The sequence below is a fragment of the Miscanthus floridulus genome, chromosome 8 (assembly GCF_019320115.1).
Source record: "Miscanthus floridulus cultivar M001 chromosome 8, ASM1932011v1, whole genome shotgun sequence".
Classification (NCBI taxonomy): Eukaryota; Viridiplantae; Streptophyta; class Magnoliopsida; order Poales; family Poaceae; genus Miscanthus; species Miscanthus floridulus.
This window is the reverse complement of record NC_089587.1, coordinates 65,142,701-65,163,477: the sequence shown is the minus strand read 5'-3', so window position 1 is coordinate 65,163,477 and position 20,777 is coordinate 65,142,701. Positions and strand designations below refer to the sequence as shown.

At 44.1% G+C, this 20,777-nt stretch overlaps 1 protein-coding gene and 2 pseudogenes across 1 annotated transcript; 1 reads left to right on the top strand and 2 right to left on the bottom strand.

The window, feature by feature from the left end:
• Positions 1–1,003: 1,003 nt before the first annotated feature.
• LOC136472359 (uncharacterized) lies at positions 1,004–6,880 on the bottom strand. The gene is made up of 2 exons (XM_066470071.1): positions 6,253–6,880; positions 1,004–2,651 (listed from the first exon to the last, which is right to left on the bottom strand). The coding sequence occupies exons 1-2, from the start codon at positions 6,592–6,594 to the stop codon at positions 1,203–1,205; spliced, it is 1,791 nt and encodes a 596-aa protein (XP_066326168.1). The 5' UTR covers positions 6,595–6,880; the 3' UTR covers positions 1,004–1,202.
• A 1,412-nt stretch (positions 6,881–8,292) lies between these two features.
• Positions 8,293–11,067, top strand: LOC136472360 (protein ALP1-like; annotated as a pseudogene).
• Positions 11,068–11,375: 308 nt separating this feature from the next.
• LOC136472358 (glutathione S-transferase T3-like) lies at positions 11,376–13,154 on the bottom strand (annotated as a pseudogene).
• Between the last annotated feature and the right edge of the window lie 7,623 nt (positions 13,155–20,777).

The following is a 20,777-nucleotide window of genomic DNA, read 5'->3' as shown; positions in this document are numbered from 1 at the left end:
CGGCAAGATGCGGATGTTGTTGTCCGGGAGATGGCGACGTGGGAGGCGCAGCTGTTTCAGCAAGGTTGCGCGCGTGTGGGTGAGCACGCATGACGGAGGCTGCGAGGGTGCCGTTGGAGATGATCACAAGGAGCATGGTGAGCTGTGAGCTCATGCTTGGAGATAAAGTACGAGCATGGCGGACGGTGTCTCTGTTTCTTGCAGCATGTCAAGGAGTGAAGAGGAGGCTGGGCGTAGGGTGCTGGGACACGAGTGCGTGCAAAGAGCAGGAAGGTGTGGCATGCAAGGTTGTTCGTGTGAATGCATTGACCAAGTAAGAGACTTCCAGCAGCAAGCAAGGCAGCAGGCTGCTGGCAAGTGCGGTGCAGCAACAAGCTAGCAAGGCAGCAGGCTACTGGCAAGTGTGGTGCAGCAGCAAGCAGCAGGAGCAGCGTGCAGCTGGGATGGCGGCGGTAGGGAAGAACGAAGAAGCTAGGATTTGAGGGTCGAAGAATTGTATACATATGCAGGGCGGGTTTGCACCTAGGGCTTGGGGCTCCACCCCTTGATCCAGCCCTAAACAAAGCAATTACTACTTCTAATTTTCCGTCAACAGCCCATGAAAACCCTGGCCTAGCGGTCCCAAAACCATGTTGCCTCGCTTGATAAGAGATAGGTTAATGGGGCCGCATCCTCGGCCCAAGCATGCTGTACACGATTAGCATAGGCTCGTGCCATGCCTGTGCCGGGCCAAAATTGCTGCCCATGTGCCTCATGCCTACACATCAGTGCCATGTATTACAAAAACGTGTAAATTTGAATAGAGTTTTAAAATGGAACCCTTTTATTAATAGTTACATGTTGGGAAAATAAATAAATACAACCGATGTGTTGTAAGATTATAAGATTAATTATTTTGAACAATAGTATTGAGTATATAAGAAGTTTCTGTTTCCCAGTCCCCATGCAGTGGGCCAATGCTGTCATATATAATCTCATCATCTATACGTACGACTATAAAGAATTTTGGATATCCAAAAATGTATAGATATATAGAGAATAGAGAATAGTAAAATGGAAAGATAGTAACAGAATCCATGACTGGACCATGAATGTTGTGGACGTGGAGCTTGGTGACGTGCGTGGAGTCGTATCGTATCGTATTTCGTATAGTAAGGAGTTAAGGACGACGTCAGCTAGCTATCTAGCTGATCATCAGGTCGTCATGGAGTCATGATGGTCATCATCCTGTGCACGTTGGCGCGCACCTCCTGGTCTCTTCGTGTCATCTCCCTCACCTCATCGGCGGTGAAGGGCGGTGGCAGCGTGCAGGGCTGGTAGTCGGCGACGTACCTCTCCCTGGACTCCATCATGAAGTCGAATTCCCTGTTATTAGCGTGCGTGGCAGAGTGGCACGCGACAGTCTCGGCGCACAGCTCGACGGCGTTCTCCGGCACGGTGGGCTTGTAGCGGAGTAGGCCGGCGTACTGGGTGAGCAGGTGCAGCATGTAGTCGTAGACGTAGTCCATGCTGAGGTCGTGACGCGCGAATCCGCTGCCTTCCTCGGCCATCCGGCGCGCCTGCTCCGGGTGCGCGTTGCCCCAGTCGACGGCGAACTTAATGTCGGCGCACTTGCGGGCGCCGGGTTCGATAGGCCAGTAGTGCTTGCCGGCGACGAGGCCCCGGGAGAAAAAGTCCTTGAAGGGGGTGGCGACAAGCAGCACCGGCGAGTCGCAGGCGAGTATGTACTTCTGGCTCACGGACCACGACCGCCCACGCACGTAGATCTTGTACCTGTATCGGCACTGCTTCGCCAGGTTGGAGTCCCGGAAGCCGTCCCGGATGGCGGCGCCCCAGTCCTGCCAGAACACGCGCGTCCTCCATTCCCCCGATGAGTCGTTGCACCGGAGGAGGTCGCCGCGCTCCCCCGATACGCCGGGGTTGCCCTTCCAGTACGCGTACGGCTCCCGCTCCGCCCACGGCAGCCGCGCCATCTCGGCCGCCATCTCCTCCAGCAGCGGCGCCCAGGGCCGGATGTTCACCTCGGGCCACCCCCAGAAGGACCAGTCCGGGAACACGATGTCCAGCGTCGAGTCGTCCTTGCAGTACCGGAACAGCGGCGGCGCATGGAACGGCGCGGCAGCGAAGTCGGCGGCGCGCACCTCCGGCATGTCCTCGCAGTTGAACATGAGGTCCAAGTCCGGCACGCGGCCGGGGTAGCGCGCCAGCAGCTGCGCGATGCCCCACTGCGTGAAGGTGTCCCGCGTCTGGAACACGCGGTGGTACGTCTCCACGTACGCGCGGCCATCCACGACCACCAGCCGGAACGCCGCCCGGTCGCGCCCCCGCTCCACCGCCTCGCGCGTGATCCCCGTCTCGCGCCATGGCGACAGGTCGGAGTGGATGTACCGGAAGTACTCCGGGCACTGAGGAGGAGGGGCGGATTTCGATGCTGATTTGGAGGACGACGTCGACGACGCTACTGGTTGCAATGACGGCGACGGAGAGGGGGATTGTACTGTCGTCGTGTCACGGCGGCGGCATGTCCCCGGCGACCCAGTGCCCTTGCCGCAGCTGAAGGGTATGGGCACGAGGTCCGCTTCAGGTGAGGGGACGTGGTGAGGAGGCCATCGGTGCTGCTTCACGCCGCCGCCGCTCCCAAGCAGAAACGACTGCAACCAATATGCATGCAAATTTAGAGAGAACAATGCAATGCCATAAGTTCAAATGACTTGTGCCAAGTTCCAATGCAAAAGATTACACAAGAAACTGACATACTATTCTCGTCTGACTATAATTACTGCACTCCCATATCTAAGGTGTCTGATTTTTCATTGTTGTGTTAGGATAACATGTAATTTTGTTATTGTCTGACTATAAAATAATATAAATTATCCCTTGTGAGTTTGCTTTAATTGTACAAGTTGGTTGTGTAAAATTATTGTCTGAAAATTCAGACAGCTGAAAAATAGCAATTCTCTAATTACTAAGTACTACTACCTCTATATACAATACTGTAATGGATGGGATGATGGTGCAACGTAATGGTGCAAGTGTTTGTCTCCATCCATCAATTCTCACCCTAACAAAGCACTTATGTAGCTGACTTGACTTAAAATGCAACTGATAACTACACCTCTGCCAATTATATAAACCCCTGTTTCGACAAGGTTAGTGCTGTGCCACTGAGTTAGTGTTCCCCGACTAAGGAGGGTTAGACAAGGTTTGTGCTGTGCCACTGAGTTAGTGTGCCACTGAGTTAGTGGGTGGTGGTGGTGGTAGTAGTAGTAGTATATATATATCATACACATATTTATGCATGTCCAAAATAAAGTATTTTAGCGAGTAAAAACTTTCTGTGAAGGAAATTATTAAATCTCAGTCTCCCTCGTATATTTACTATGTCAATTTGTGGCATGCCAATGTTGTGGTGGTTGAAATCTCACTTCTCCTATCATATAAAAAGCCTTTTAGATCATCTAATCTAACTATCATATTTACCTCCGTTCTATTTAAGTTGTTTTCCCTATTTTTGGTTGTTCAAACAGTCAAACCAATTAATGGGGTCAAACCATTTAATGGACCGTTTAGGTCAAACTGTAAGTTGTATACATGCACCGATTATACCGAAAAAAGCTTAAGCCAATGAAAAAAGATGAGCAGCTCAAAGAGTATAAGTTGCCCTCTTCAAGTGAAAGCTTGAGGGGGAAAAAGGAGATCCGATGGGACTTTGGCGCTTTTGGTTGTTTGCACTATGTATACTTATCAGAAAGTATGTAGCGACCCTATTATAGTTACTCCCCCTGTTGTAAACTAAAAGTCATTTTGAGTTTTGTAAATACATATATAGGTTTTACTATGTATCTAGACATAATATATATCTATGTGTAGTAATTAACAAAAGCTACTACATGCGTCCACAAAATGAATGTAATTTTCGGATTTCGAGGAGTCAAACAATCCAAACTTTGACTAAATCTATATAAAAAAGTATAAATATTTTTTATACAAAATAAGTACCATTAAATTAGTTATAGAATATATTTTCATAATAAATATATTTAGAGACATAAATGCTAATACTATTTACTATAAACTTAATCAAATTTGAGCTCAATTGACCAGCATGGATACCATAATTGCGTTCTTTTATGGACCGATGGAGGGAGTAATTTTCTAGAAAAGCTAGAACAGGTTACGACTTTGAAATGGAGAGAGCATTAGTAGTAAATAGCTTGTCGTGGTCATGAGTGTGAACGTCAAAAGGAAGGTAGATGGACATCGCTATCGGTGCACACAGCCAAGTCAGGGTTTGGAAGTCAAAACAATGGATGGAATTTTGTTTCTTGAAAAGTCAGTACGTGGTACGCACGTCTAATTGTTTCCATGGGCGGGCGGCCAGATCGATCGATCAATATGTGGCCTTATTTAATTATTTGGCACGTACCTAGCTAGTTTATTTGGACTTTGAACTGTGAAGCTGCGGGTACTACTACGTACATAGTTAGTACATACATACATGTAGAAATTAAACGAAGAGAGGGAGATACGGTATAGATGAACCTAGCTAGGACGATGGCAATTGATGCATCATGCATATATGTGGAAGCTAGAAATATGGCGCATATCCCGTGAGACGCTTTCCTCGTGATGGATTCATAAGGGATGGTGCATATATGTGCGTACGTGACCATGCAAGGAACCCACGCACATGCATTCTTGCACTGGAGATGGCTAATTGGCTATAGCTACCCGACCTTACCCTTTTGCCTGCCTCTCAACATCAATCATGTATCTCGATCAGCTCACATCCAGAGCTACTACGGTATAGGGTAGCCGCTAGCAGGCATTGAAGCGCTTTGAACGGTCAGCTAGGCAGTCCTATATTCTGCTATGCTAGCTACCTAGGCCTTGTTTAGATTGAGGTTAGGAATCAGTATTTGGCACTGTAGCACTTTCGTTTGTATTTGACAATTATTGTCCCATCATAGGCTAACTAGGCTCAAAAGATTCGTCTCGTAATTTATAATCAAATTGTGTAATTAGTTATTTTTTTATCTATATTTAATACTCCATGCATGTGTTTAAAAATTTAATGTAATGGAGAGAGAGTAAAAAAAACTTGCAATCTAAACAAGGCCCTAGTGTGTGTTTCCATTTCCAAGTCAAGGTAGGAAGAGAGAGAGAAAAAAAAAAGATGAAGGGCCGGGCCCGGGCCCGGGCCCGGGCGAGTGTTGACTTGCGTATTAGTATAATTGGGTTAATTACTTTACGACTCAAGCTCCGTTTGGTTTTCCATGACTAAAATTTAGCTGCCAAAACCAATAATTAAATTTTAGTCACTCATGTTTGATTCCAGTGACTAAAGGCTATTAAAGCAGTTCAACAAAGACCAAACTACTCCTAATGAATACACAAATCAGGGTGGGGGGCAAGCAATAATGAGGGGTAGCCCTTGTTCACTGGGCACTTTCTTAAGGTACTAATATGACTAAACTACTTTAGCCTATTTTTAGTCAGTTTGTTTGGCATTTTAGTAGATAAAGTGACTAAAGTTTAGCAGGAGGAAACCCAACAGGCCCTTATGTAGGAGTAGTATAGTAGGCAGGTAGGATATATATATATATATTATATATACTGTAGCAGACTACAAGTTAGTTTGTGATGTTGTCATATATCGTCATGCATCGCACGTGTCAAGGAAGATTGATTAGTCAAGGTTGAAGGGCGCCCATATACTAGCTATTACTAGCTGCATGCATGCGTGGCTGCCTTGGATATGTTGGGAGTCTTGACGATGATATCATGCATGTAATCCGTGGACTATCTAGATAGCAGCAAAAGTAGAGAGAGAGAAGAATTTCTTGCTGAATTCCATTCCATTCTATTCTATTCTATTTCTATTTCACGCGTTGAAGATGTAGTTCAAGCCTTCTTCTGCCGTGTGTCCGGGTCTGGCCAGGTTGTTCATGGTGGGGATTATATATTAATTTTCCTTTTGATTATTATTATTATTGATCCGATCCTCCACCGTAAACCATACTACCATGCATCGTCAGCTGCTATAGCTTGCTGACGCGCTACAAATCATGCATATATACTACGAGTATCATGCAGAATTATATTGCAGATAGATCTAGCTAGATCATGCATGCTTTAATTTCTTGCATGTGCGCAGTTCATTCATATACTCCGCAGTAAGCCAGTAATTATGTGTGCAGTAATTAAGGACATGTATGCACATGAGAGGATCCTAGCTAAGTAGCTACATACCGATGCGTAGTCGAGGTGGATCCAGCGGCTGGTGCCGCCGCCGCCGACGAGCAAGGCCAGCACGAGGAGACCGGCGATGATCAGGCCCACGCCTCTGGTGGGCACCAGCTTCTGCGCCCTCCGTCTCCACCACGCCGCCACCAGCTGCCGCTCGGCTGATGATGATTCCGTCGTCTGCTTGGTCGTCGTCGTCGTCCTTCTTGTGTGCTGATCTTCACCGTCGTGCTCATCCTCCATCTGCTGCTTCTCCGGATCCTCCTCCTGTTCATGTTGCGGCAGCGGCGGCGGCACCAACGCCGCCCCCTCCTCCTCGTCGCGCTGCTCCTCCAAGCTCTTCTTCATGGATGGATGGATGGATGGAGTGATGGATGCCTAGCTAGCTAGTAGCTTGCTTGCTCTGCTTCAAGTAACCAAGCTAGCTAGGTTTGGAATATATAATTTATATTATATGCATGGATGATCGATGGATCGATGGAGGGCTAGCTATCTGACGGCACGGAGATATATATAATTGCACCGGCCAGGCCGCGACGACCAGGGAGGGAGAAGAAAGCAGAGGCGGCAGAGAGCACTGCACTAAACGACGACTCCACTATACAGTACATATCTACGGAAGAAAGGAGGAGGAGGAGGAGGAGAAGAAGAAGAAACCACGTCCCTCCGTCTCCGTATACGCACGCAGGTCGCAGCTACGTACGACAGCCACACGTAGAATATACTACCTCCCTCCCTAAAAAATGTAATTCTAGTGAAGTGTTACATTTTAGTACCTTAAATTTGATTAATTATATACCAAATAAATACCATTAAATTAATTACGAAATGTATTTTCATAATAAGTTAATTTAAGGATATAACTGTAAATATTATTCAATAAAAATTTAGTCAAACGTTGAATCACTTTTCATGACACACAATTTATAATTGTATTCTTTTTAGAACAGAGGTAGTACGTACTACTCGTACAAGTATAAGTAACCTAATCAACGATCGGCGCGCGCAGGCTTATCCCGGCGTTGTGGTTGCTCGCGCTTCCTTAATTTCCTTCCCTCGTCAACAAGGCATGCAGAAGCCACACCTTACTAGTTACTACTACAACGGTTATTCGGTTAATCCCAGAGAGAGACCGGAGACCAGCAGGCCAGGCAATTTGAGAGTGAGACGAGACCCTAACGCTAGGCTCGCCATTTTTCCTTTCAACCAAACGGAAGAGGCACGCCACGCCACGGCACCGCACCGCACGCCAGATTTCCTCTCTGGCCCGTTTTTCTTTTTTCCTTTTTCCTTTGACCAAACACAAAAACCAGTAGGGCCGTGGCACCACCGGGCCCACACCAATACAGCAGAACACCACATGAGAGCAACTCCATGAGTTCATCTAAAAATAGCTAGCCAAATTCCTTGTTTTAGCCTATGTGTAAAATAGAAAAGTCATAAAAAAGAGGACTCTACAACAGCCTAGCTATTTTGGCTCTTCTATATTTGAAAACAAGCCACGTCAACATACCTGTCATCCAAATCCCAACCGATCCTAGTTTTGTGGCAACAATTGGATCCTACGGACTACTTCTCCCTCGCAAGAATAGGACTCCGTAGACTACGTCTCTCCCGCGAGAATAGAACTCTGCGGCCTCCAGGTTTCGACTTCAGACTGACGTTCCAGGTTTCAACTTCAGACTGCACCACGTGACGCTGATTCTGGCGGCGACAGACTGCTGCCTCCGCACGAGATCAGAGTTCCCCGCCATCTGTTCTATCATACCTTGCCCAATTCTGTCAAGTAAGTTTTCTAACACTAAATTAGTTTCTTATATTTCGTTAGAACAGAGATGCAAATATTGACGACTTTGAGATGTATGATGTTTATGCATGGTATTCTGGTGTTAATTCTTGTTTGAAATATTTATTTAGGTCACATTATATGATGAGCAGATTGAGTTTGTAACATTGCATGGGAAATAATTACCAGACATCTTATTTTTTAATCCTTGTGCAGGTGCTCGAACAAATTCCTGGGATTCTCCTAATCAAAAGTCTATAATGGATTCGGAAGATGTATTGAATGAGATGATGGATTCGTCGTCGTCGTCTTCGGATGATGACGATGAACTTTATATTGCGGCAGCACACGTAGTGTCAGACATTGCAAATTCAGCAAGCCATCGTGGTTCTGTAGAGGGACATCATGTTTTAAATCGTGATAGGCAGTCGGGGCACATCAGACTGTATGAAGATTATTTCTCAGATAATCCTATGTATGGGCCGAGCTATTTTAGGCGCACGTTAATTTTCTCATATTTTGTTCAATTATGTTTAGCGCATGCATTCAATTGTGGCTAATTTTATATCGGATGCCACATGTTTCAAATGACGCGTCATGTATTTGTACATATAATGAATGTTGTTGAGGAGTATGACGACTATTTCGTGCAGAAGAGGAATGCAGCTGGAACCCTAGGACTATCTTATTTGCAGAAGGTGGTAGCGGCATTTCGGATGTTAGCTTATGGAGGAGCAGCTGATGCTATGGATGACTACATCCATATTAGGGAGAGTACTGCTCTAGAAAGTCTTAGAAAGCTTGTCACAGCTGTTGTTCAAGTATTTGGACCTGAATACTTGAGGTTGCCTAATGAGCATGATACTGCTAGATTACTTGCAATTGGTGTCGGTGTTTCGAGTTACCACCAACGAGTAAATTTTTAGTATTGTGCATCTGGCTCGGATGGTGTGCTTAGAGGATACGAGGTTTATACTGGTTCGGGCAAAATATCCCTACGTCTAGTTCGTCGCAGCTCGTGTTACTAGCACTGAAAGTTTATAGTAGGGGTTACAAATGGACGAGAGAGAGACAGGTCCCAAGTCTCTGGTGGAAGGAGTGAACGGGTGCCGAGAGCTCGGTTGCTGCTCAACCGAGTGCTTGTGTTGTGTTCTGGTCGGTTCGAGGTTCGATGGGTTTGTGATGGTTCGATCGGGTCTGGCCTCAATCGATCGATCGATCCCTTTCGTGGGGCGCCCTGTTTTCCCTTTTATAGGCCAAGAGAAAGCATGGGTTACAGCGGAGGGAAAAAGAAGAACGAGAGAGAGCCGAAGGCCTTCAGGATCACTAGGTCCTTATCCTTCATACGGGTCCCACCGACCCTGTAGATGTCAACAGGGATGGCTCCACGTCGTGGCCCTATCCGTCACTGGCGCCATGCGCAGGCGTCGTCTGCCGGTCATGGCGCTCCACTCCGTCCTAGCAGATGTCGTGGTGAACTGACATGCCTGTCGGTGTTCATACGAGGGTTAGGCAGAACAACATCGGTATGCCCGACGCTATTCCTGATGTGAATCCTCGAGTATGACCCGTTGTGGCAGCGGGTTATATCAGGGCATGCCGATCACCTTCCTGGTATCAGAGCTTTGACCCAGGCTCATACACTTGGACCTAGAGTGGTTGGTGGTAGCATAGCTCTTCGTTGGGCGAGACAGAGTCTGTGACCTCGGGCGAGGTGGAGCCCTCCCCCAGAGGCCGGGCGAGGTGGAGTCCATGGCCTCGGGGTCAGGCGAGGCGAAGCGCAATCCCAAGGGTCAGGTGAGGCGAAACTAGTGGCCTTGGGGTCAGGCGAGGCAGAGCGCGAACCTAAGGGTCGGGTTGGGCGAGGCAGAGCGCAAACCCAAGGGTCAAGCGAGGCGGAGCCCGTGGCCTTGGGGCCGGGCAAGGCGAAACCCTCCCCTAGAGGCCGGGTGAGGCGGAGCGCAAATCCAAGGGTCAAGCAAGGCGTAGCCCGTGGCCTTGGGGTTGGGTGAGGTGGAGCCCTCCCCTAGAGGCCAGGCGAGGCGGAGCGCAAACCCAAGAGTCAGACGAGGCGGAGCCCTCCCCCAAAGGACGGGCGAGGCGGAGTGCAAACCCAAGGGTCGGGCGAGGCAAAGCCCACGGCCTTGGGGTCGGGCGAGGTGGAGTCCTTCCCCAGAGGCACGCCTAGGGGTTGGTTGGAGCCGTAGTCGCGCTTTTGACTGTTAGGATGAATTAATATTGATGACCATTAGCCCCCTCCTCTTTGGATACCCTAGTATTGGTCCCCGACAATTGGTGAGAGTAGAGGTTTTCTAGGCATGCTTGGTTCCATTGATTGTATGCACTGGAGCTACAAGAATTGTCCTATTGCATGGCAAGGTATATATATGGGACATAAAAAGGAGCCTACAATTATACTAGAAGTTGTTGCTTCTAAGATCTCTGGATTTGGGATACATTCTTTGGGATGCTAGGTTCACACAATGATATAAATGTTCTTCAAAGATCTCCTATATTTGCAAGGCTTGCTGAAGGTCAAGGGCCATAGGTAAATTATACCATTAACGGAAATGATTATACAATGAGTTATTATTTAGCAGATGGTATATATCCATCGTGGGCCACATTCATGAAGACCATACCTAAGCCGTAGGGTAATAAGAAGAAGTATATTGCAAAAGCACAAGAAGCTTGTTGGAAGGATGTTGAACGAGCATTTGGAGTTCTACAATCTCGCTTTGCCATCGTTCGAGGGCCAGCTCGTCTGTGGGATGAAAATACGCTTCAACTTATCATGATAGCTTGTATCATTATGCACAACATGATTGTTGAAGATGAAGGAGTTGATGAAAAAGATTTTAGATATGATGATGTGGGAGAAAAGGTGACTATATCACATGATGATATTTGATGAATTTATTTAGAATTACAAGAAGATCAAGGACCAGGAAACACACACAACGCTTCAAGCCGACCTTATTGAACACTTCTGGCATAATTTTCTAGATTTATATATAAATTATATTGTTGAATGATTACATTTAATATTACAATATCTAGGCATTTTGTATTAGTTTGAGGACCTATCTTATTTATCTGATGTAATAAATATTGTAATAAATCTGATTTTGAGATGAGGACGCCACTCAATTTACTTGATCTGTCTTTTAATAGTTCAATGGAAACTGACTCCTTTATAGAGTACACATCAAAGACAAATATCAGTTCAGATAACAAGGGACAATACAAGAACATTAGTCACACTATTCTGGAAATCTAAAATGTGAGAAAAATAGACATGTCTCACACTATGCTAGAAATCTAAAAATTGAAGAAGATGGTCCTAATTTTTGAGCTGTCTTGCAAGTATTTTAGCCTTTAGGTGCGCATAGAACTATTGATGATCGGTTGACATGGTACTCGTATCAACATTCAAAATTCTTTCATCTCTATCCCGCTCGAAGTCAAACTTTTTTTGGTCAAGTTTTAACCTTTCTTCCTGCAAAGCAAGGGCTTTTTGGCACCTCTCCTCTTTCTTTAACTCCCTCTCCTGTCTCTTCAATTCCTTCTCCACATCAGCATCTTTCTTTTTCGCCAACAGATAATCCAATGCTTCGATGCTGGAACGTTGCCGTAATTTGTCTTTCTCCTTCTTCTTCCCTATAGGCCTGTCAGCGTAGGCACTCCGGGCTAACTATCATCAACATCACTACTTACAACTAGTTGTGCAGAACTTGATTTCGCAGTGGTTTTTTGCTTTTTGGGTGCTGGTTTCTGAGTTTCACTTGGGTTGTTCCTATTGATCAACTTGTCTTGGTCTTTCAATTTTTTCTAGCAATGGATGTACGGGAAATTTTGGTGCATCTTGTCTTCTTCCGTGAACATGGTCAATGCGTTTGCTTGCTGCAAATAACACCAAGAATGCATGAGGTAGACAGACATAATATACAATTGAAAGGGCAAGGTATGTTATCTAACCTTATTATAGATAGACAAGCCACTTTGATTTCTACCCTCTACCTTTGAAACACAACCAGCAAAGATGTTCACATCATGCAGTATACCGGACCAACGGCTCATTAGGGAGTTTTGCGTTCGATCAGAAGTGAATGTTTTGTTGGAATGGAAATAATCATATATTCTTTTCCAATATGTCGAACGTGGTTGATCAGCTCCACGAACCGGATCCAAACTCACATTTAGCCATGCTAAGACCGACATTAAGTCCTCGTCTTTGGTGAAATTTTTGCTTCTTTTCTGCCCTTTCACACTTCCTAGGGCCTCCTCACATGTTGGTGTTTCATTAGTATGCGCGACATTATCAGACAAAGTAGCAGGAGTGCAACCCCCTATAATCATGTCGGTGAAAGATCTTTCCGAATCGATGCCACCTGTGAACATATAAGATCATTACCTGAATTATGATTTCAGCAATTAGAAAAAATTAAAGCGTGCCAGATAAGCAACAGTTTCAAAATACATGCTTTCATCCTCACGAGAATAGGACTCCCATGGACATATAAAGTTGAGGACTTCATAAGAACTACATGCTTGTTTTCTCTATCGAGTGTCCATATCTGAACTTTGTCAAGTAAGCTTACTGCAATTTTCAGAGCTATCAAGGCTCTTGTTCTGCGTATACTCTCTTCAGAACATTGCCTAGCCGTGCAACAACTAATCAAAATACCTAAGCCCCAAATTAACTTGCAATTAGCCGTGCAGAAATGACTTTCAGGATTATAGTTGCAAAGGCAAGAGAAGATTACTTAAATTGTTGAATGCTTTCAGGACACATGTATGATTGGAACACCATTGTGCATGACTGTTTTTGTCCCAAGTACAATAGTAGCTGAAAGCAATTCTGTGATTTTGTCTAACATGTCATTGATTTAAATCTAAACACTTTCCTTTCAGTGGAAACACCAAACACATTTCGAACACGGGTCATGCATTCTTCAGAAACCATATATCACAACACGAAAACTTAAAAATTGCATATAGGTCTGTCCAACTCACCAGAGCTCATGTTGGGGAAGGAGGCCGATGCAGTGGCCGCGACATTGGGAGGAATAATTCGTCGCCGCTGCCCAGGAACACCCGCATTTTCCAACCAAGCCAACATCGGCGACTCTAATTGCTCCCACTCGCCAGCCTCCGGGAACATAGGGAATGAGTACATAGAAGCAGAATTGGGGTCTTCCCAGCACATGGTGGGTGAAGTGCCATCAGATGGATGCGACATTCTGAGGAAACACATGCAAATTAGAGACATGCAAGGCCAGAGAAGGGGCGGCTACCCATCGTGCGTGCCGGGAACGAGTGTCCAAGACTAGGCACACCGACGAGCACAAGGGCAAGGACGTGGTACCTGGCTGCGACAATGGCGCATACGGGGAGGGTCAACTGAGGGAGCCTCGCCAATGGAGAAGGACCGTCCGGAGATGCGCAGTCCAGGCAGCGGCCATCCGAGGGAGACGAGCCGACGGGGAAGGCCCATTCGGAGGCGCATGGACGGGGCAAGGGACGTAGGGAACCACACAGATAGGGGACGGAGGTGAAGGGTCGTCTGAAGGCAGCTGCGCAGATGAGGGAGGGTACGGAGATGGTGTCGTGCTGCAGCACGCGGAAAACAATTCTCCCACGATGCAGGAAGGGGAGCGCAGAGCAAAATTTTGCGCGGGGAAGAGAAATAGCGAGCCATCGTGGAAGGCTATCTTTGGATAGCGGATTTCACGAGATAGATGGCTTTGTATTTTGGAAGACCGGATACATAACCTATTGGAGGCCTATTTTTGTTAAAAAAATCTTAATTTTGGCTTCAAGACAAATATACATCATCTCTTGGAGTTGCTTTGAGAAGAAAGTAAGCCCCCCACCACCGCATGCAAGGAGGGACCCACATGCCATTGGCATGCACGTATGCCTAAACAAAATGAAACATCTAGTGTAGCGGAGACAAGTCTCTACCTATAATAATCTTCTCCTACAGCTAAAAAGAACAAAGCGTGGACACTTTTTTGTGCGATATTTGTTTTGGGTCTACCTCTCCCCATTAGGATCCACGCCTCCTCCGGATATTTCTGATTTCCTCTCCTTTTTTGTTGCTCACGATCAGCTGCAGGCGCCTCCATGCAAAATCGACACCACGCAAGATCAGCGCCCCTCACAAATCGGCCACATGCCCGCATGCAAAATCAACTGCTCCAAAATCGTGGACACCCTTTCCATCTTTTCTTTTCTTTAAGGACCTCTCCACGCCCATCTGTCGTCATTCCTCATTTGCCGCCTGAGCTCGACACCGATAATTCCTTCACCTCCCACTCCTAGCCTTGACAAGGGGCCACCTGCAGCAGACAACCATTCACCAAGGGCCTACGAGTGACTGCTGCCCTGATCATCCCACCTCGGTGATACGGCCAGCCACCGGCGGCGACCTCCGTCTATCCAATACACAGTGATTTCTCTCGACGGCAGGAGGAGACGAGTACCACGCATCACCACGACCGCCTGACCCACCTCGGATCCCTTGTCCAGTGGATTGCATCACTGTTCCACAACCAACCGTTGGTCCTCCCACGATTGGCCTAAGGTATACCGTGATCTTTAATCATGCTTTAATTGTATACTGAAAATTCATGTACTGCTTAATTTAATTAATTGTTCATTTCTGCCTCTTGTCTCCGTGAGGATCGACGCCAGTCGTGTGATTTCTAATATATTAAGGTCCTAGATTTGCAGACTCTGTGGTTTTGGTTCATCACTGCTCCCTCAGGCCTCACGTCGTCTCCAACACAAGCTTCGCTATCCACGAACCTGCCGCCCGCAACGGTGCATCAGCAGCTAGCACAAGTCGTTCAGGGACGGTCACGACACCATTGGCCAAGGCTACCTGCAGTCCAGGTCTGCCTCCTTACCATTCATTTCTCTGCGAAAAAAACATGATACTATATACATGGCATGATTGCAATTTTAAAATAATTGAATATGTTTTTAATTAATTAAGGTACATACCCATGTTTGATATCCCTCAACTAAATTATTTAGTTTGATAATCAGTTAACCATTCATACTAATTTGGGACCAAATCGTTCTTATTTATTTAGGGCTGTCTGCTTTACACCGAGGCAAAGCTACCTGGTGTGAGCACTGAAATGATATATAGCTATATAAAAATACATCATAATTAGGGTTTGATTAAATCAGCTAAATAATTATCGCTATTTTTGTTTAGTTATTCAATTGAACAGAACAAATATAAATGATTTCATTATTAGTGCTTAGAAAACTAAACCGAGAGAATATAATACTTTTTTAAAAATAAAGTAGAACAAAGAAATTAATGACCTCCATGTTTCGTATACCTTAATTATTTAAAAATAATAATATGTATGTCTTTTAGGTCTCGATGGATAGGTCATTATAGATTGATTGAGGTACAAGCATGATTTTTTCTGTTTTTTTTTTGGCAATCACAATGTGCTAAATAGTTTGTGCCTTGTTTTATATTAAGTTAGGACTCATCATGCTCTTTCATGAATCATGATTGCATCAATATGGTGTTCTGCTTGCTTCCATGTGTTTTGATAATCTTGGTTCAGCATCTGCATTTCTGCTTGCATTTGTAGGTGCCTGCAATTTGTTAACAGTAGGGCTGGAGACCGTTGAAACAGTACCAACGGCAATGATTTGGAGCTCCGGTCAGAATAAGGTAACAACAGACATTGTCAATGTTCACTAAATTTCATGTCCAAATTGTCAGGAAAAGAAGACAGCTAACTCATAAAGTTTTCAGTCAAATAATTTAATAGACTACTAAAATGCTAACACGTTCTGGTGTATCTCCCCGATCACCATAAGTGCAACAATTGTTTAGTAATTATGCCTATTACAATAGGTCAGTAGCCATCATAATCTGATGTTGTTAGTATGTTGGTGTTGTAAATATCTCAGAATTTTTATAAATATAAATCAGTCCTATACTCCTTTCTCGTGAGACTGCAAGCCATGCTGATATTATTTCCTTTAAGATAGAATGACTGAACTGCACAACTGTCCAACGTATATTTTAAAACTTCTCTTATATAAATAATGACACATGCTTTTGTTCTTTACTGGGACTCGCAGGAACTAAAAAAATCAAACCACTGTCTGCCCGTGTCATTCACACAAGCATGATTGCAGGGCTTCAGCCAAGCAATGCCTGAAATCAGAGTTTGCCTGACCAAGTAATTTCTTAATCCTTCATGGTCCAGCAATTGGATTCAGAAGTAGAGAGGATTCAGTTAGATGTGAATTGCTTTCACCGTGTCCTGTTTCTCCCGCTTCCTACTCGGTCATCTCCCCGATCTTGACGTCGGCATCAGGGATGATGGTCGCACTACTGTTTCTCAATCAATATATTTGTTTTGATGAATTACAGAATTAGTCAGCAATCATAATATCATAAACTTGTATGTAGTTCTGGATAGTAGTAAACTTAAGAGTTTTGTAGGGAACCTGAATCAGCATAGTTATAGAACACTAGGTTGTTGTTATATGCTCTCTGACAACTATTTAACTATCATCATCAAGTTGTTCACTGTAGGATTTTGACTTAAAAAACAATCTAGCTCTCAATCCATATATAGTGCTATTGTACAGTCCATTGATCTACTTACCTAATAGTGCTCGATTACATCTTCCATTTGATTGAATATTGCATGTCATGTGCTTTAATTTTCATGCCCTGCTATTTTCTTTAGCTTCCTGTTCATGTATGGTCATTGTGCTTTGAGCCCAAATATAGTTAAAGTGATTGCCTGTTTACCATCTCAAAGGCCCTTATTTGATTTTGTCCCAACCTATGTGGTCGACCCTGGGCCGGTTGACTCCACTCACCCACACTGTCACCATGGGATTTTGGCATGTCCACTATGTGAACTCAACAGATGATCACTAGTATGGTGCCTTTGTGCTATTGTATATTTTGTGTGCATTCAAATATGAACTACTCTAAATTTGTATATACCTTTGACAGCCAGTAGCTGCAGCCACAAATATGAACTACTATGAATTTGTATATGCCTTCGATGTTCAGGTTAGGCAACTCCTGCTATTGGTCTCTCAAGATTTTCTTCTAAAAAATCAAGCACATCCATCCATTTATAGGTACACATCCAAATTCTATTCAATGCCAAGCTTTTTGCTATCTATCAAACTTAGATGTGAGGAAATTGAAGGAATCAAGATACACAGATAGCTTTTGTCCTGTTGATCGCCACTTGGTTACAACTGACACAAGTGGTGATAGTTTACTAAACCGAGGATCCAACCCTAACTTAAGATAATTGGTTATTTGTATTTGGATCTGATCTAATTACATTTGTGTACATGTATTATGCTTGCTAACTTCGACCACTTTGAGAGATTAAATTCTGATTGAAACTAGGGATTAATTTTATGTTTAGTTTCATCATAATGGAACCTATGCAAAATAATGAAGGTCGTACACCATTTGCAGACTTGACAAACACCATCAATGGAGGTAATTGTTTATACACATGTCCATAGACGCTTTCACTAGTATTATTTGTGGTGATTAAGTAAATATCTATCAACTTATTTTCAAACAGCGGTTCAGACAACATCAAATGCACAAGCGCAAGTTGATTAACGTGCGCAGCGTAAAAGGGAAAGAGAAAAAGCACGATATGCAGCAATGACTCAACAAGAAAGGAATGAAAAAAAATAAAAAACATAGAGAAAAGTATCTTCTGAGAAAGGCAAAAACTACACTAGCTGCTGGGTCGAGAGGTCCACCACATTCTGATTTTCCATTTCTAAATTCAGTATTACCATTTTTAGTTTATTTAATGTATAGTGATGTACATGTTGTAAATGTATATACATTAAGCTAAAAGTTTTGTGCAAATTAGGAAAAAATCAGATGGACGAAAACTTTGCAAATTAAGAAAAGTTTTTTGTTGTGTATGAATGATACCACCTACTTGCATCAGTCATTGGTTCGCTTATTTGTTGTGTAATTATGTTGTACCAGTTGAAGTTGAATCAACCACGAAAAACACTAATGGCTATGAAGATAATGACTGGCTACATCGAAACAACTCATACGAACTCATGCAGATTGATAAAGATAACACATGTACCATTTTGGTTTCTTTTGTTCCTAATACTACTTATTTTTTTGTTGTGTTTGTATGATGCCGAGACCATGGTTAATATCATGTTATTATATATGTAGATGACTACTCTAATAGATGTATAGATCAAAGTGACATAATTGACTTGATTGATGCATCACCTGATCTAAACCCAGGTACATTGTTTTTTTCATTAATGTTATCTATTTGAGAAGAAAAAATATAGTGGGCAACCCAAATGTGGTTCATGACAATGTAATAAGGAATTAATGTTCTTGCAATATGTGCCCTTCTGTAATTTATTTGAGACCGTACTTTTTTATCAATATATAGGTGCTGCAAATGCATCAAATTCCATCAACAATATTGTCACGTATCCAAAAGAGCGCAAGCGTGAACTAGATAGAGCATGACGGGTTGCACTGTCTCCTGAACAAAAAGCGCTAATAAACAAGAGGCGGCGTGACTTGTATGCGGCAAAAAATGCAGCAAGAAAACTACAAATGACTCCACAAGAGAAGGAGAAGCAAAAAGAATTTAAGAAAAACTATAATAGGGTGGTGAGAGAACACCAAGCCAACAATTTGCATCCAGGCTCATTAGCCATGGAGAGCCCTCACTTTAACCCTCAGCTTATTTTCCCTTCTTCACCTCAATCTCCTAAAACACCTTCACATGATATGAAAATACCCGAATCGAGGGGCACAATTGTTGACATCACGCTGTCTGTAGTTCAAAATCTAGAAGTCCAAACCCCTGAAATGGCTATGGCACAGACCATACATAGGCATCGAGTGACCACTAGAGAGAGAAATGCCCTTCTATCCCATCGCAATCGGGCCTTTGAAGCAAACATTGGAAGAAGGGCTAGAGGGTGTGCGGATGGAAAGTGCAATGATTTGAATGACCTGACTTAACCGAGTGTGGTTTACAACAGTAATTAGCCTTGATCGGTATATATTGTCGGTACTTTCACCTTCGCTCTTCTATTCCAAAAACTCATACCTTTTGTTACTACAGGTGGTGTCACCCAGGAAACTCTAGTTCCACCACCTAATAATTGTACAGGTACACAGACACAACCGTCTGTAGTTAACGGTACCTCTTCAATGCCTCTAAATGGTGCATAAGCTCATACGCTAGACTCTATGGTCAGGGATGGTATTTTCTTTATTAAATTTATCTTTTTTGTTTTTTTGTATGCCATTATGTTTCTCTCATCATATATGTGACTATGTTGCACTGACTATGATGAGGATGGCATATTTGAGGAGGACGAGGAGGAGGACGAGGCATACTTTTTTCGTCAGACAAGGTACATCGTGTAATAGTCAAAACATTCTTTCACAAACTTTCTTTCAACGTGTAACACATCAATATTTTGTTAGAAGACAACAAGGAGGAAACCGACATCGAGCACAATCTCGACATGGATGAGGAAGAGAACAGTGAGCCTGATGTCCTGGATCCATACGATAAGGTTTACACTAACATCCCATCAGAGTCACACATGCTACCATCGGTGCCGAACTACGAGCACTGCAACACAAAGAAATTTGAAGGTGAACTGCCTGAATTCTATTGTTGGGGTGGAAAGATTCATCTTTCAACTCCTGAGACACCACCAGAGCTCATGAGGTTGTCGTCAAGCTCGGACGCTGATGCTAGGCACTTTTGTGCAAACATTAGATATTTCAACTGCCACTTCTCTTTCACTTCTTTGTACTGCCACCTAGATCGTGTGACCACTACATCCGAATCTGCGGTGTCTACACATTCCTGTGCCCATGGCTAGATTTACCATAACATACTGATCATTTGGTAAAGAGGATGGTGTCGAAAAGAGACACCTCGAGCTTTATTTTTATGACGACGATCCGTCCCTCGAGCATCGGATGAGCAAGTGCCTATGAGCAATGTACCCAAAAAGACAGAGAAGTTATAGAGCAATTGGTTAGTATCTTTAATGGAAATCCCCTACTCTCAGCAACTAAGGAGTATGGGACACTGTTGAAAACCTCGAGGATTACCTGAGTCGAGTTGAACCTTGACCCGTGGCTTGACCAGAGAACATATAACGTGCCATTGACATCAGAGGTGGCCACCGTTTGGGTTGAGGGGAGTGAGCGTCATGACCAATTCGAGCATAGTGTTCTCCTGCAAGGGAAGGATCGGTCTATACACGGCATCCGCTCATATAATGCATGCTACGACCCACTGTCATACCCTATGTTCTTTCCAATGGGTGAGCTCGGGTGGGACAACTGCATTCCAAAAGTGGGTGTGACTATGGCTCACGTTGATCAAGCTCGAGCAATCCACAAAAAGCATGCTGAGAATGGTGATGATGATGATGGAGGTAACTTGAACTCTTTTCAATAATGCAATATAAACTCTTTTATAGTTAACTCATGATACTAATTCGAACAATGTCTTCCTAGTAGAACCTATTGTGAATACATGTGTCTCTGTGCATGACTACTACTAGCTACAAGTTCTAGATGTGGCCAGGGATATTTAATCCAATACTCTATGGTCGGTGTCATTTCCTAGCAATTCGCCTGTCAACACCTACATCAAGATTGAGAGCTCAGCGTTTAGACTAC

Excerpts from the sequence above, each read along its gene's own strand:
- LOC136472359 (XM_066470071.1), bottom strand. The coding sequence starts at position 6,594 with ATGAAGAAGAGCTTGGAGGAGCAGCGCGACGAGGAGGAGGGGGCGGCG. Across the intron at positions 2,652-6,252 it reads TCCACCTCGACTACGCATCG|TCGTTTCTGCTTGGGAGCGG; the intron begins GTATGTAGCTAC and ends TATTGGTTGCAG.